Source organism: Artemia sp. Qi Xiang Cuo, chromosome 1 (genome assembly GCF_049724085.1).
Source record: "Artemia sp. Qi Xiang Cuo chromosome 1, ASM4972408v1, whole genome shotgun sequence".
Taxonomy (NCBI): Eukaryota; Metazoa; Arthropoda; class Branchiopoda; order Anostraca; family Artemiidae; genus Artemia; species Artemia sp. Qi Xiang Cuo.
The window spans coordinates 86488674-86504534 of record NC_142794.1 but is presented as its reverse complement, the minus strand read 5'-3'; the positions used below and the strand labels follow the sequence as shown (position 1 = coordinate 86504534).

Sequence of the window (15861 nt, the reverse complement as noted above, 5' to 3'; positions counted from 1 at the left end):
ATTCATAATTGAATTCCAACCAAAAGAATTCTGAATTCCACAACGGATTTCCCTACGAACTAAAAAATCCCCTACAAAATAGAGATAAATACCATTAAATTATAGGTGCACATATCCGGCCTTTAAAAGAAGGAGTTGCAACATTTTTATTGGAGGGGATCAAAAATTAAAAGAAGTACATTTGTGGACCAAAATACTTTCCCAATTATTCAGGGAGGGGGGGGGGGGATGTAATTAAAACCAACTCCAATATTAGTGTCGGAGGGTACCCTCCACCATATGTGTTGGTATGCAAGGTTTTCCCAGGCCCAAATAGACGGTCTTTTGGGCTTGATTTGGATCTCAGGTTATAACTGCCAAGCCCTTGAAATATATGATGGATTATAAAATATAAAAATGGAACATAATATATGGAATATGAAGTATAAGACCTACCTGAGTGCCTTCTTCGGTTCGACTGTGCATTATTTGAAGCCGGATCTAATTGAGCACCACCAAGATATAAACCTGTGGCCAAATGTTTAAATCTAACACGCGAATTCCAATGTGCAGCTCCACTTTGACAGGGGTCTGACTGCATTACTTCAACTTCCCATAGAGCTTTACTTGAAGTAGCATCAGTCGCTGATGAACGTCCTAATTTTCCAAAGATAGAATAAAACTTCAGTAAAAGTCAGTTTATAGGAAGTAAGAGAAAATTAGGTAATACAGGAAGTAGGCTAGTATATTTGTTCTCTTTTTTATGCATCAATTAGAAAATCAAAGAGGACAGAGCAAGGACAAAAAAAAAAAATCTAAAACAAATTCTTCCAGTAAAACTTCACTTGAAGCGGTAGCAATTCCAACTTCTAATACATTATGTTTCGGATACCCATAATCAAAAACAACAAATGATTTATCACTGGTTTTTCCATAAGAACCTTCTGGGGACTTTCATTCTTTTTTGTGGGGGGGGGGAGGGGTAGCAGCCTCTTAGTCCTTGTCCTAAATTACATTTAAAGAGTTCGATTTATATATTTAAGACACTTTAGAGGGGTCAACAATTTCAAAACATTTTCTCTCGTTTTGTAATATTTTTGTTTATACAGTGTGAATTAATTAGAACGGAACTTTCATTTTGTATCGGCATGGCCCTAGGACTTTTAGAGCAATAAAACAATTATTATTATTATTGTTATATTATTATTATAATTACTCTTATTATTATGCAGTACTGTCGATGAAAAAGATTTTTTTTAAAGATTATCATGCTTACCTAATGCAACCATTTATTCACTATATAATCTCTAGTAACCCAAAATTCCGATATATTTGCCGCTGCCCCCTCCCCCTTCTCTTAAAAGCAAAAAATGGCATAAAAAAGCACTTTGTCTCCTCTTCCCCCTTATTATGGGACTGGCCTTCTATCCTTAATAAAGGTTCAAGTATGGAATTTTTCCCCTCCACACAATCGCAGCCTAAGAGACTGCATTGCTAACAGTATGGCCAGTTTCTCGTATACATGGTGCTCTTAAAAAAGAAGTACATAATATCAATCTCTCGTCCTAATGAAAACCACGCCAAATACGGTTCTTCCTCCTCCCCTCCCAGTAAATACTTTTTCAAATAATTTTTAAATTGCTGCAGAAGGTTTGCTATACTATAGGTTTGAGTTTGTTCGTGGTTTTTGAAAATATTTTATTAAAACTCCTAAAGTTGGAAAAAAGTAAACCGTTACAATTGGGACATCATCGGCCTCTCAGAGACTCATCTACCAGGTATCAGCGAAGAACAGATAGGAGACGCAACCCTCCTGCTTTCTGGAAGACAAGACGGAACACAGACAAGGAGTCGGCTTTTTACTGACAAAAGCAGCAAGGAAATCTCTTCTATCAGTGGTGTCTGTCTCGGAGAGATTAATGATGATCCGACTCAAAAGCAAGTTCAAAAACCTCTCCGTGGTACAGGTCTATGCTCCAGATTCATCAAGGTCGGACGAAGAGTCGGAAGATTTCTACTCTCAGCTCCAGAGCCTTGTCGACACCATTCCGAAGAAAGACATCGTGTTAGTCCTCGGGGACTTCAATGCCCTCGTGGGGAGTGACAATAGCGGAAACGAAGATGTCATGGGCAAGTTTGGGATCGGACAGATCAACGGCAGAGGAGAACGGCTCACTGAATTCTGCCGAGATAACGAGCTTTTTATCACAAACACAATGTTCAAGCACAGACGAAAGAGAAAAGTCACGTGGTGGTGCCCCGATGGAAGGACTGCCAACATGATAGATTATATACTGGTATCCAGCCGATGGAAATCTTCATTCACAGACACAGTGACGCTAGGAGGTGGGGACTTTGATAGTGATCACAATATCCTCATGTCATCGCTTCGCCTAAGATTAAAGGCCGTTGTCAAGCCGAAACAAAAAGTTCCAAGATTCCGGATAGAAGCCCTTAAAGACCTTAAGACGAGACAAGAGTACAGAATGCAGCTCAACGAACGACTGTCAAAGACCTTGCAAGAAACACCTGATCTGCTGAGTCCAGCTGACATCGATCTACTTGTTTCGTAAAGCAGCCTGGCCGTATGCGAGACAGCTAAGCTCGTCCTCGGCCGTAAATCTGCAGAAGAAAAGCCATGGATTACCCAGGAGGTTATTGATATGTGTACCGAGAAAAGAACTCTCCAAAACAAGCAAGATCGAGAAAGCAAGGATAGATTCAAAAACCTTAAACGTCAAATTGAGAAGAAAACCCGCCAAGCACTAAAAAAGATGATTACTGAAAAATGCCGGCAGTGTGAGGAGGACTCCGTAGGGGTAACTCACACCTCATGTTCAAACGGGCCAGAGAGCTGACGAACCGCAAAGAAGCGAAGTGCCTCAATCTCTTAGATAAAAATGGACACAAAATCACTACTTGTGCCGGAATCCGAGATCGCTGGAAAGAACACTTCCAGGAAAAGCTTAATCTCAAAGTAAACCCAGATCCTGAAGTGCTTCGAAAGTTCCCAGCCCACAGAGATGAGGAACCATCCCCACCACCCTTAAGGTCAGAAGTAGAAGCCGCACTCAAATCCCTCAAGTCAAATAAGACACCCGGAATAGACGGTATACAGGCAGAACTGCTAAAAGTGGAATCTGATGTCGTCGTTGCTCTGTTACACAAAATAGTAACAGCTGTATGGGAAATAAAATACTTCCCCGAGTCTTGGTCAAAATATGTCATAGTGCTCCAGCACAAGAAAGGATATATAAGTAACTGCGAAAACTACAGACCCATATCGCTTACTTGCCAACCAGCTAAAATCCTTACGAAAATTCTCCTTGATCGCATCAGAAACCTGACAAGACACGTAATCCCTGAATATCAAGCTGGCTTCGGTCAAAACCGATCCACCATAGACCAAATTTTTGTGATCAGACAGATTATGGATAGATACCTGGAATTCGGGAAAGAGCTATACCAGCTGTTTATCGATTTCAAACAAGCTTTCGATCTAATTTGGCGAGATGGCCTATGGCACATCCTGGCACACTACGGTATTCCCACTGACATTATTGACATTGTCAAGAGCATGTACGAGAAGTCGAGAAGCATGGTGCAGACAAGCGAAGGCTTTACTTAAGAATTCTCAACCTCTTCAGGAGTGCTGCAAGGATCCCTACTCTCCCCCACTCTGTTCTGCCTATTCCTGAATGGAGTACTGGCACTGGTGCCCAATGACACGGGAGCACTCATGAGTGGACACCTCTTTGACATGCTTGCATACGCCAATGACATTAATCGCCTAAACGAACAACTAGAGGAACTGCAATCAAGCGCTAACGATATTGATCATGCAGCTAGTTCCTTTGGGATGAAAATCAATGCTAACAAGACAAAAGCCATGAAGGTAACGCGGCATACAGATACAGGCCTTAAACCCAGCAAAATTATGATCCAGGGGGAAGAGATCAAGTGGGTTGACCATTTGGTTTACCTAGGAAGTGAGCTGACGTCCAAAAACGACTCCTCAAAAGAAATTAAACGACGCCTCGCCCTTGCCTCAGCATGCTTCAAGTCATTGCGATCGATCTGGAAAAACAAACATCTGTCGCTGAAACTAAAAACACGCCTTTTTCAAGCTCTTGTGGTTCAAGTAGCAACGTACGGAGCAGAGACATGGACCTTGAAAGCAGAAGACAAAAGCCGGTTGAAGGCCTTTGAAACAAAATCCCTCAGGAAGCTTGCTGGCATCACCTACCTTGACCGAATATCAAACGAACGGCTAATGTTTTCTCTCAACTAGTCCCAGACCATCATGAAGACCATCCAGCTTCAAAAGCTTCGATGGTTAGGCCACGTTCAGTGGATGTCCCCAGCCCAACTTCAAAAAATTGCGTTTGAAGAAAGGATTGATGCCTCCCGCCCAAAAGGACGACCTCCCAAGCGCTGGAGGGAAAACTTTCCCAGCCATCCCCTGTCGGTACTCCTTCGGGCTGCAGCGAACAGGGAATAGTATAAGAAGCTCTACCATAGTTTAGTCAGAGGAGAAGCCCCGAGTCGGCCAATCCGGCCGGATGGGAGTTAAGTAAGTAAGTAAGTAAGTAATATATATATATATATATATATATATATATATATATATATATATATATATATATATATATATATATATATATATATATATATATATATATATATATATATATATATATATATATATATATATACATGTATATATCAGGTCAATATACCAATATATTTGTTGTACATACCTATTGCTCGAAGGAATATATAATTAATATATATATATGCATATATCATGTCGATATATTTGTTGCACATACCTGTTGCTCATATTAACATCCTTGTATTTATCTCATGTTAAGAATCTCTCTTGCTCTGTGTGAAATAAGCGAATAACGTCGCCTCCTTTCAATATTTCCTCCTGGTTATCTTGGTAGTCAAGGAACATATTGATTTTCCACGGTGTTGGATCGTTTAAAACATTCACCTATAAAAAGATATAATGAACAGAACAAAAACCCTTGAAGTGCCAAGAACATCAAAATAACATCATTCTTTACCCCTCGATCCATCTTCTTCCTGCCCCTTGACCCATTCATACTAGAAAATCACAATTTTCTAAGATTTTCTTTTTGATTGTTCAAAAATTATGAGGTTTTTAGGCGAGTAATCTTGCTCAGACCTGGTGTCCACGTGTATGGACATCCCCGTAAAATATTTTTTGTGCAGGGGCCTTGCCATCTAGCTAAGGGTTCGTTGTTTCAACGTGCTTTTTGGACCTGAAATGCCATCTGTGACTTTTTTCAGAAATTATCTGCGACTTTTACTTTTGTTTTAACAAACTGGAAAAGGCTAAAAAAAAAAGGAGATTAAAAGAAGCAAAGGTAAGAAAAAAGAAAAAAAAGAAAGTGGTGAGAACGAGTTATGAGAAAAATCAGGTGTACTTTCTTGATTGTAGACAGTACTTAGATAGTTTTGAAAGCAGTTACTTTGATAAGTGTCATATTTTGGAACTTGGAAAATCTCTATGTCCACGTCTGTGGACATGTGGTTCCAATCGATTATAAGGCTCGTGTTGATTTTTGTAGTTCAAATCTCGATTCTAATGGGGATAGCAGAGGCCAGTGATTGTTTTATTTACTAAATTGGCAACAACCTGTTAGTTTTAAGCTTACTGAACCTGTTCATTCATTGTAGTTTCCCTTGATGAAGCCCTCGGAATGCTCGATGAGAGCGACCTGGACCTCTGATTTAGATGATGATGAGGAATGGATCGAAAACCACTCTTTGTCGTCTTTAGACTCTAATGATGAACCAGCTGTTGCACCCATTCCGTCATCAAGCAGCTATGCTGTTCTTCCAGATGTTGAACCTGAAGAATCTGATGATGACGTACACTTAGCAACCCTTGCGAAAGGCTCAAAGGCTGACACAGTAGCAGCAACCTTGTCCAGGACAGGAAGTTTCAACAGTTCAATCATCATCGTGGCCCAGACATCGGCCCCGCTCACTTCCAAGACCATGACGACTGGAGTCCAGAACAACAATCCTTTTTGCAATATGACCCAGAGAGCTTCTTCAAACGTACATCTTTTTGCATTAACTACGACTATCACTTGGCCCACCACAAAAGCTTGAATGTAACTCCAGACAAGCTGAAAATTTTTATTGGCATTAGCATCCTGATGGGGAGCCTTAAGTTTCCTCGGCTCCGCATTTACTGGTCTGGGGCGTTCAGGGTGGAAGCCATATCGCAAAAGATGAGTCGAGACGGATTCTTCACAATCCGGTCGAATCTGAAGTTCGTTGTTGATTCAAAAATCTCAGACGAAGGAAAAACCAAAAATAGAGTTTGGAAGGTGCAACCGATCCTTGAGAACTTCTGGAATATTTTTCTCCAGTTGCCGTTTGACAGGCAACTGGCAACTGTTCAATTGACGAACAGATGATACCCTTCCAGGGCATGTCGACTCTCAAGCAACATGTCCCCGACAAGCCCAATCTGGTTGGATTAAAGAATTTTGTCCTCGTCAGCTCCTCGGGGCTGGCGAGAATATCGATACTTGACTGCCAAATGAATTTTGATACTTTTGATACTTCCGAAATAATTTTGATACTTGACTTGCAAATCTACCAGGGAGCCACCACCTTGAGAGAAGAGCTGAAAGCACATGGCTTGTCAGCTGGGATCATGCTGCGCTTGTTTGAGACACTACCAGAAGGTACATACCTCTATTTTGAACGATTTTTCTCGTCTGTTAAGCTCCTCGACATGCTGGCTGAAACAAAAAAAATGCGACCTTAACTATCATGAAGAACCGTTTTGGAGCCAATGGCCCTAAAGTTTTTGCCGACACAGAAATGACAAGAAAGGACAGAGGAACCTCTGTCACGTCTGTGCTGCACTCAGATAGGAAAGTCGTGGTGACCCAGTGGTATGATAACAAAGTGGCTCTCCTGTCTTCAAAATGTAAAGACATAGAAGAGGAGACAGAGATCAAACGGTATGACAAGCGCCAGGGGTCCTACGTGCAGGTCAATGTCCATGAGTAGTCTCCCACTACTACACCTACATGGGTGGGGTCGACCTTGTGGACCACATGGTTAGCTATTACCGGTTTGAGACGCATACTAAAAATGGACTGTGCGAGTGTTTCATCATTTTGTGGATGCTGCACTAGCCAATGCATTTCATGAGCTGAAGGGCCGCGGCCCAGAAGTTTCTGTTGACCTAAAACAGCTCAGTGACATTCGTTTCAACGTGCCTGAGTATTTACTCGATTCTGGAGGCTCGGAGTCACGACGTCAAGAAAATAGCGGCAAAGAATTCTTGGGTGAAACTCAGCACCGTGTTTTGAGCGTGAAAAGAAGCCAATCCCCCCGCCACATGCCAGAGCTGCACTATATCTACCAGAATTTTGTGACTGCAAATGCAGCCCGATGCAGAAGGCCTAGATGCTACAAAATGTCAAGATGGATGTGATCGCAGTGTAAAATCATTCTCTGCTTGACACGAGACAATAACTGCTTCAAGAAATTTCATGAAGAGTAATGTTTTATTTTCAAAGTTTTGACAAATCTTTTTTAATAGACGAAACAATTTTTTACTATACTTCTGGCTCGACAAGGACCCACTGTCCACACATGTGGAAAAGCATTTCTATCGTAAGATCTCTGGAGGATAAATCTTGTCAGTAATGCTACGTTGAACCGCGAAAATTTAAACATTAACAAAATGTTAATTCCTAAAGTCTATAACAGCTTCAAACGTAAGTTACACATTATGTTGTTTGGTGCCACATGTTTTTAGTCTATATTTTGCTGATCCTTCATGCACGTTTCATTTATTCAGATTTGGCAACCACCATTACCTAAAACAGCATAACAACACATGGAGGTTTTTTTGTTATAAGTTGAATTCCCGATTTTTCCTATTTAACAATATATAAACAATAACATTTGAAATATATATGGTCGTGTAAGTTTCAATTTAACTAATTCAAACAATCAGATTTCATTGCCACCCTCCTTGGTGCATTAAGCTAAAAAAAAGGAATGTAGGTTACAAGTCCAGCTTAACCAGCCTGTGACACTTTCGTTAAAGCTTCATTTTCTACCTGAATTAGCGAATACTCCCTTGCTTATCTAGCTCAAGTAAGCTTAACTAATAAAGCTTTTTTTTATTGTCCAAATAATTTCAAGAAGTTGTTCATTGCAATTTGAATTGGAAGAAACACAGTGAAATTATATCATCCAAGGCAGCAAGAGGCCTGGGTTTACTTCGTCGTTATCGTGATTTTTTACTGGTCTTAGATTTAATGATTATTTATGGTACGGTTATCCAATCTTATATTGTGTATGGATGTGCTCTTTGGGAGAGCTATTTTTATTCTAATTATAAAAAAATCTAGACGATTCAGAAAAGAGCAGTTCATCTTTTGGGGGAATGTGATAATTTTAGTGATACACTAATTTATCATTCCCATTTTAAAATTTTGAATGTTGGTCGGTTACGGGACCACCAGTTATTAACACTGGTATACCAGTATTTAAATGGTGTTTCGCCAGCTTGTTTTGTGGATATATTTTCTATTAATTCTGATTATCATTCTTATCATAGTAGGAATGCGGATAAGCTGGTATATGAGAAGAGAAACACAGTGAGATCAGCTCATGTGTTTTGTCACGTAAGTGTAACCCTCTGGAATAACCTCCCGGACCGCATTACGGGCTCTAAATCTGTTTCTTCATTTAAATCACAGGTCAAAAAGTTCTTATTTGGTCAAGATGCATGATGAGAGCAGGTCCCTTGTGAAGGTTTAGTTTTTTTTTCCATTTTCTTTCTCCTTATAATTCTTTCTCTTCAATTATTTTTTCTAGTGTATTTATTTCAATGTTATTGATTATGTGAATTAATGAATTAATTAAGTTACTACACACAGGTTATTCGACCTTCTAGCATTGGCTATGTTTTTTTTTTGGACTTGATCAATAAAGGAATTTCAATCTCTGATCTTCTCCTATTTTCACCTATTTCTTTGTTATTTCTTATCTAAATGAGCCATTTAAACTTTTAAAACTGCATATTTTGCTCATTTGTTGCATAAGGTTAGGCAGACAACGTTTCCTTGCAGTACTTAAACAACGTACAATTTCAAACAAGAAGCTGGCTTTTCAGATAAAAGGCAGCGTTTTCTTGGCAAATATTTTTAAATTAAAATATGGAGACCCAAAGATAAAATAGGGTAGATCAGCCATCAACAAATATATTACACGAAATAGGATGAGCTGAAGTCTCTATAGCAAGTTTCCCTCGAATCCATCATTTACAAGAAAATCAGTTGCATTAAGTTAAACTCTCAACCTTAAGGGGAGCGCAAGGAACGCTCAAAATAGCATTAATTAAAAAAAAAATCCTGAATCATATTTGCAGCAAGAGCATGCCCTATAGTAGGAGAAATTTTAAAAATAGGTTTTTAAGAAACTCCCTCCTGACAAATATTTTCCATATTATTTTTAAAATAGCACGTTTAATTCAAATTTGATAAGAAAGTAATTTGTAGTTGAGCAATGGAATTTTTTTTAATTTAAAAAAAGATCCCTCCAAAATCAGGTATATTTGGAGTAAAAAATACACCAATGAGATTGACCAATGAAAAAATACGCCAATGAGATTGACCAATGAAAAAATACACCAATGAGATTATATATATATATATATATATATATATATATATATATATATATATATATATATATATATATATATATATATATATATATATATATATATATATATATATATATATATATATATATATATATATATATATATATATATATATATATATATATACATATATATAAGAAACGAGAAATTATTTGCATGAATTTTTTTTAGTAACACGACACTTCATTAATAAAAGTACTTTCTGCTTTATTACTGATGCTAAAGCAGTACTGAGCATTATTCATGAGCATGGCGCCAAAAAATACGTTGCAACTACTTCTTTAAAGCATGGCGTCTTTGACTCAGTTCCTCACTACTGGTATAATGTCTAATATGGTCCTTTACTCTCCATAATAAACAATTAAGTTTTCTTGCAAAATTCTTGTTTTAAGAATTAAAGAGAGTAATATTTCACTGTTTCTACGAGTTCCTATAAAGGATGGCTTCATTCAAGATTTTTCGTTAGCATATTTTTGTTCTCTTGCAATGAGAAAAATTTCGAGACGCAGATGATCTCAGACAAAAATAACGAAGGTAGATGATATCCAGACATAACCCCACCGCAAAATAGAACGTGTTAGATGGTTCGACAGGGCACGGAGCTTGAAGATCCTCCAATCCTTTTAAGTTGCCACCCCTGTTTGAGCAGCTCGAGACTCGATCAGTGCGTTAGTGTGATCATCTACTTCACCTGCCCACTCAAACACCCGCCCGACTCATTCTCGAATTTGACCCAACTGTAAACGTCCGGAAACACCCCTGAGGTGGATCACGCACAAGATGGGCGAACGTGATCCGCGTTTGACTCACTTCCTGGAGAATTGACCCTAAAGAAGCTCCAATCATCGCCCAAGACAGCCGCTCGGAGACAACTAATGGTACTGACGAATAGTTCCCTCGACGCTGGTGACATTGCCGAACAGGAGATTTAAGTCAAGAATTCTCAGACATTAAATTAGATTTAGTTTTACATGATCATTTTTGCTCTTTGAATAATGGATTTCCCTACACTAAGTAAACTGATTTTTCCGTGTTTGAATTACTTGTTGATTGAATGAGCGAGATATTTTGAATACACAAAAACTATGTAACGTAATAAAAGTAAGTTACATTAAAAAAAAAACACTACATTAGCCAACCCAAATACGTTAACAAATAACGTAATGTACTTACTTCTTTGAAGCCTGGCATGCTAGGGCAAGTCCATAGAAGACACGTGAAGGGCTTGGTGGGTATTACCAACTGGATTGAAAAAGACGGGATCTCCTATAACAATATTCTCACCGTTAGACCTATGCTTGTAACAGGGTGAAATACGAAACCACGATCCTTCATTTCCTGAAGAATCTAGATAAACTCGCATCGCGTTCTTCTCAACTGAAGCACGTAATCTCTTATTCACTGTTAGGAACTTGTTGGACTTTAAATGGAGTAGCTGAAAAGGATAATGGTAAAAGCTTTAGAATAGGACAAAGAGAAAAATAAAACTAAGAATAAATTAAAAATATCATTAGAGGAGAAAGGCAAGGGGTAAACTGTGAAAATAAGGGAAGGTATAGGTATAAGGGAAGATATAAACGATAATAAGGCATCGCATTCTATCAATTGGAACAAGTTATCTTTTATTTACTCGTATTTACTTGTTCGATTTTAAATGGAGTGGCTGAAAAGAATAAAATCAATAAAAGGAAAATGAAGGTAAAATGATAATGGTGAAAGGATTTAAAATAAAGACAAAATAAAACTAAAATTAAAAGATTATAAGGATAAAGTGAAAAAGTAACATTAATAGGCAAGATTCGATAAGTTTGACTTCAAGGGACTTGTTTGGACTCAAATGGAAAACTTGAAAGGACAAATTTAATAAAATACAAACTTATAACTTAGTTTCGATTTAGGCTGGGTAGTGCAATCAGCTATGGAAAGAATGTTTTTTAACCATCGTATAACTGAAGAGTGCATATTTTTATGCTTACACTGAAAGAGGGAGGGGGCGGTTCCAAATCCAATACTTTAACTTAAATTGTTCGGTTCTCATAAATTCTCAAAATAATCAGTTATATAATAAATAATCCTTATCAATAATGGGTAACACTAATATGATAAACAATTTTTTGAAGTACTGAATTTGCAAAATTTCCATTTTTAAATCCGTCATGCCCAAAATCGAGGAGTTTTCAAAAATTTTACAAACGTAAACATTTTCCAAAAATCTTCAAAACTCGAACACAATAATAAATGAATCAACAAGAACTATATGTTGATATAAACCTTCGATTATACATGCCAATAGAAAGATTCGCATTAGCAGGAGAAAAAAAAAGAGAATAATATTCAATGCTGTTATATTACTGCTACGACAGGACAAACTAATTGAACCATAAACTAATAAAGACATCAAGAAGAATAGCAATTTGACACCATAAAACTGTTGCTATTAATTCAAAAAAGGATGATAAACCAAAAAATCATGGAAATTTTGTTTATGCACGAATATCACAAAACGAATAAAAGGGAAATGATAACAAAGTATAGGCAATAATAAAGGCATCACCAAGAATTATAATTTGCAATTTATTCACTTTGTTCTTTGTATTACAATTTGACACCAAAATTTTCATTATACAAACTAAAAGATGAATTCTAAATAGTAAAGCCAAAAAATTCACTGTGGCTATATTGTAAATCTAGAACAAAATACATCAAAATGATCCATATAAAGAGAGATAGAACACAACCCTGCTTCACTCCTGATTTAATACAAAACCAGCTTTTAATCTCATTTCCTACCTTAACCGCAGCAGTGTTATTCTGCTACATAGTACTAATTACATTAATGTATTTGTCTGATATATCATACAAGGTCTTCGTTAAAGCTATCCTATCAATAGAATCAAACGCTTGCTCATAATCTATAAAACTGAGAACCAAAGGTATTTGATAAAACAGGCACTTCTCAATTATTGACCTAAGAGTAAAACCGCACTGTTCTTCTCTTGTAACTACGTTTACAGCATGTCAGTATAAAAAGTATCATGATACTAAGTAATTTACTACGTACAGACTAATGCCTTAATAATTACAACACTCACTCTTATCACCTTTCTTATACAGTGGTTTAATTAAGGTTTTCCTAAAATCACTAGGTACTTCCTCTTTTTCAAAAATCATATTCATAATCTTATGTCACTTATTTCTAACCTCAGAGCCACCATATTTAAGAAACTCATTTACCACAAAATCAACCATGGGTGTCCATAAAGGGAGGCAGGCTGAATGACGCAGATTTACATTTGAATTAATTTTAAAAAAAAACTTTTTCCACTTTTTTTGGCTGAATGACACTGCCTTACATTTGTATTAATTTAAAAAACTTTTTCAAAAGAATAATTTTTTCAAAGAAAAGTAAAGAGCTCCATTATGCCAAAAATTGGCAGAAATAAAGTCAAATAATATTCCAAGCGTAAAAATAACAAACATCACTATCAACAAATAAATTAAACAAAACACTACAAGAAATTAGAATAAATAGCTGAGTCAAAGTAAAAACGAGCAAAAATTACCATTACTCAGGCTGACACCCCCTCCCCCCGCCTTCTGAAGACCAGAAAATAAATTCTTCTTTACTGAAAAAAAAATGACCGTGGATTGTCAGTTTATTATACCTATGCTGATATTTATTCCTTAAAGTCTCAGATTTTTTGTATTTATTTAATTAAAAAAAGTTAAAAAATTTAAACGTATTTTGTTTTCAGTAAAGCGCAAATCAATTTCTGGTCTTGAAAAGGCATGGGGGTTACCAGTCCTACTAGTGTTAATTTTTGCTCGTTTCGAGATTGACTTGGCTATTTATTCTAATTTATGTTCGTTTTGAGTTTCATTTATTTATTGATAGTGATTTATGACAGATTTGGGCTAGGACGATTACTTGACTCCATTTCTGCCCATTTTTGCCTTAATGGAGCTCTTTACTTTTCTTTGAAAACATTGTTTTCTGGAAAAAGTTTTCTTAAATCAATTTCTGTTCGTTTTTTATTGACATAATCATTTTCATGAAAAAATAATATTTTACATCTTTTCCTTTTTTTTCTATAAGAATCCATAGTTTTGCTTGATATTTGTATGTTGGGAGAAACTTTGGGCCAATTGCATAATTGTGGGGGGTTGAAATGCACAATATCCCTACAGTTGGTGGACCGTTCTACTATGCTGAACAAGATAGTTGTCTCAAAATTTTGACTAGACGTGTTACGGAAATAAATTGGCTTGAGAGACGGGCTGATTGACCTCCAATCTCTTTTTACTCTTAGAAAGGAAACTAGAACTTTTAATTTAGAATCGAATAAGCTTCTTTAAATTTTTCAATGATATTTCTAGCTATTATAGATAAGTGCTGCCAATGATATTGCTTATATTCCTTTTCGAAAACCTGAATGCTGAAAATTTTACTTTAATAGTCTTACGGGCATTAGTCACAGTAACTGAAATCACTTTTCTCTCCGTCACGCTAGACTCTTAAAATAGAACTAGAACTATACATTTCCAATCAAATCAGCCTCCTCTATAGTTCAAAAGATCACCCCTTCATAAAAGCCTTACACGCCACCGGGGCATAACTTACAACCCTTACCCCAGACTCTGAGTGATTGTGTCAACCCCAAAGGCCGTGTTATGAGATCTTTGGACTTTTTTGAACAAATGGGTATCTCAAAATCTCAATCGGATACATTTAAGGAAAATATGACGGGGGAAGGGGGGGGGTATAGCTGCCGTCCAATAAATTTGAATCTTAAAAATGGCACTTAAACTTCTAATTTCCAATCCAATTGCCCCTTCCGAAGTTTATACAACCATCGTTTCAATAAAAACCTTATATGCCCTCGGGGCATAGCTTACAACCCTGGCCCGAATGACTGTGAGGGGGGGGGGTCCTCATCCTCAAAGACTTAATCTCTGTATTTTGAAACTACATCAAACAAAATAACGATCTCGATTAAATTTTACTTGGAAGTGTTTGGGGAAATAATAGGCGTGGGAGATGGTTGCCCTCCAATTACTTGTCCTCCAATTTGCAACCAAATGAACCCTTTTCGAAGTTTCTACGACAACAAATAGCCATTTTATAATTTCCATCAGGAGTTTCGGGAAAATACGTCGCATATGTGTGTGTGTGGGGGGGGGGGGATATTCTCCCTCTGATCACTTTGACTATTAAAAAAGCACTACAACTTCTGATTACCAATCCAACGAGCCCTCTCCGAAGTTTATACGACCACCATTTCCATAAAAAACTTATATTCCCGAAGGGCAAAACTTATATCCCTTGCCCTGAGGGCTATGGGGGGTCATCCTCAAAGATATAATTTATGGACCTTTCAACTACACTGAACAAAATGGCTATCTAAAAAATCCTGATTGGATGTGCTTGGGGACATGATTGGCGTATGGGGGGGGGTTTACCATCAATCACTTTTGACAGTTAAAAATGCCAGTATAACTTCTGATTAGCAATCAAATGGCCCCCTTCGAAGTTTATACGTCCACCCTTTCCATAAAAACCTTATATCCCCCAGGGCATAACTTACAACCCTTGCTCTGAGGGTTGTGTGTGGGGGGTTGTCATTTTCAAAGTCATAATTTCCAGCCTTTTCCTGACGCTGAAGAGTGGTTATCTCAAAAATATTTATTGAATGTATTTCGGGAAATGATTGAAGTGGGAAGGGGTTTCCCTCCAGGAGCTCTTTTTGGAGTTTCTATGACATTTCTTTCTATAAGAAGTGCCCTAGCCTAAAAAAATAAAAATAAATAATATATTGTGCCCGTGTCGCACTTTACTTGGGCATGATATGATATTTTATTTTTAGCTTTTTACTAAACTGCATTGGAAGTCCCAATTAGACCAGGTAAGCCCCCTCTTCCTAAAATTCAGCCTATGGGCGCCCATACTATCAGCACCTGGAGCCTTATCATTTTTTAATCCTTTTAGTACTGTCGCTAATTCTTCGTCACAAGACAAATCTTATTTCACTTACAAGGTATCACAAACTTTTTGATTTTTCTCTATATCTGTTCCTTCAGCACTATCTTGGTTTATAACAATATCAAAAATGGTCTGCCGATCTCTCTTTGACTCTTTCCTT

The 15861-nt window shown here is 37.3% G+C and overlaps 1 protein-coding gene across 1 annotated transcript in view; it reads right to left on the bottom strand.

The window, feature by feature from the left end:
• The window catches only part of LOC148956863 (inositol 1,4,5-trisphosphate receptor-like), a 166979-nt gene extending 152789 nt beyond the window's left edge, over window positions 1-14190 (bottom strand). Inside the window, 6 exon segments of the mRNA XM_089092350.1 lie at window positions 436-661; window positions 2899-3158; window positions 4846-4978; window positions 10895-10928; window positions 10930-11156; window positions 14185-14190. Coding sequence (XP_088948476.1) covers window positions 436-661; window positions 2899-3158; window positions 4846-4978; window positions 10895-10928; window positions 10930-11156; window positions 14185-14190 — 886 coding nt within the window.
• Window positions 14191-15861: the final 1671 nt, after the last annotated feature.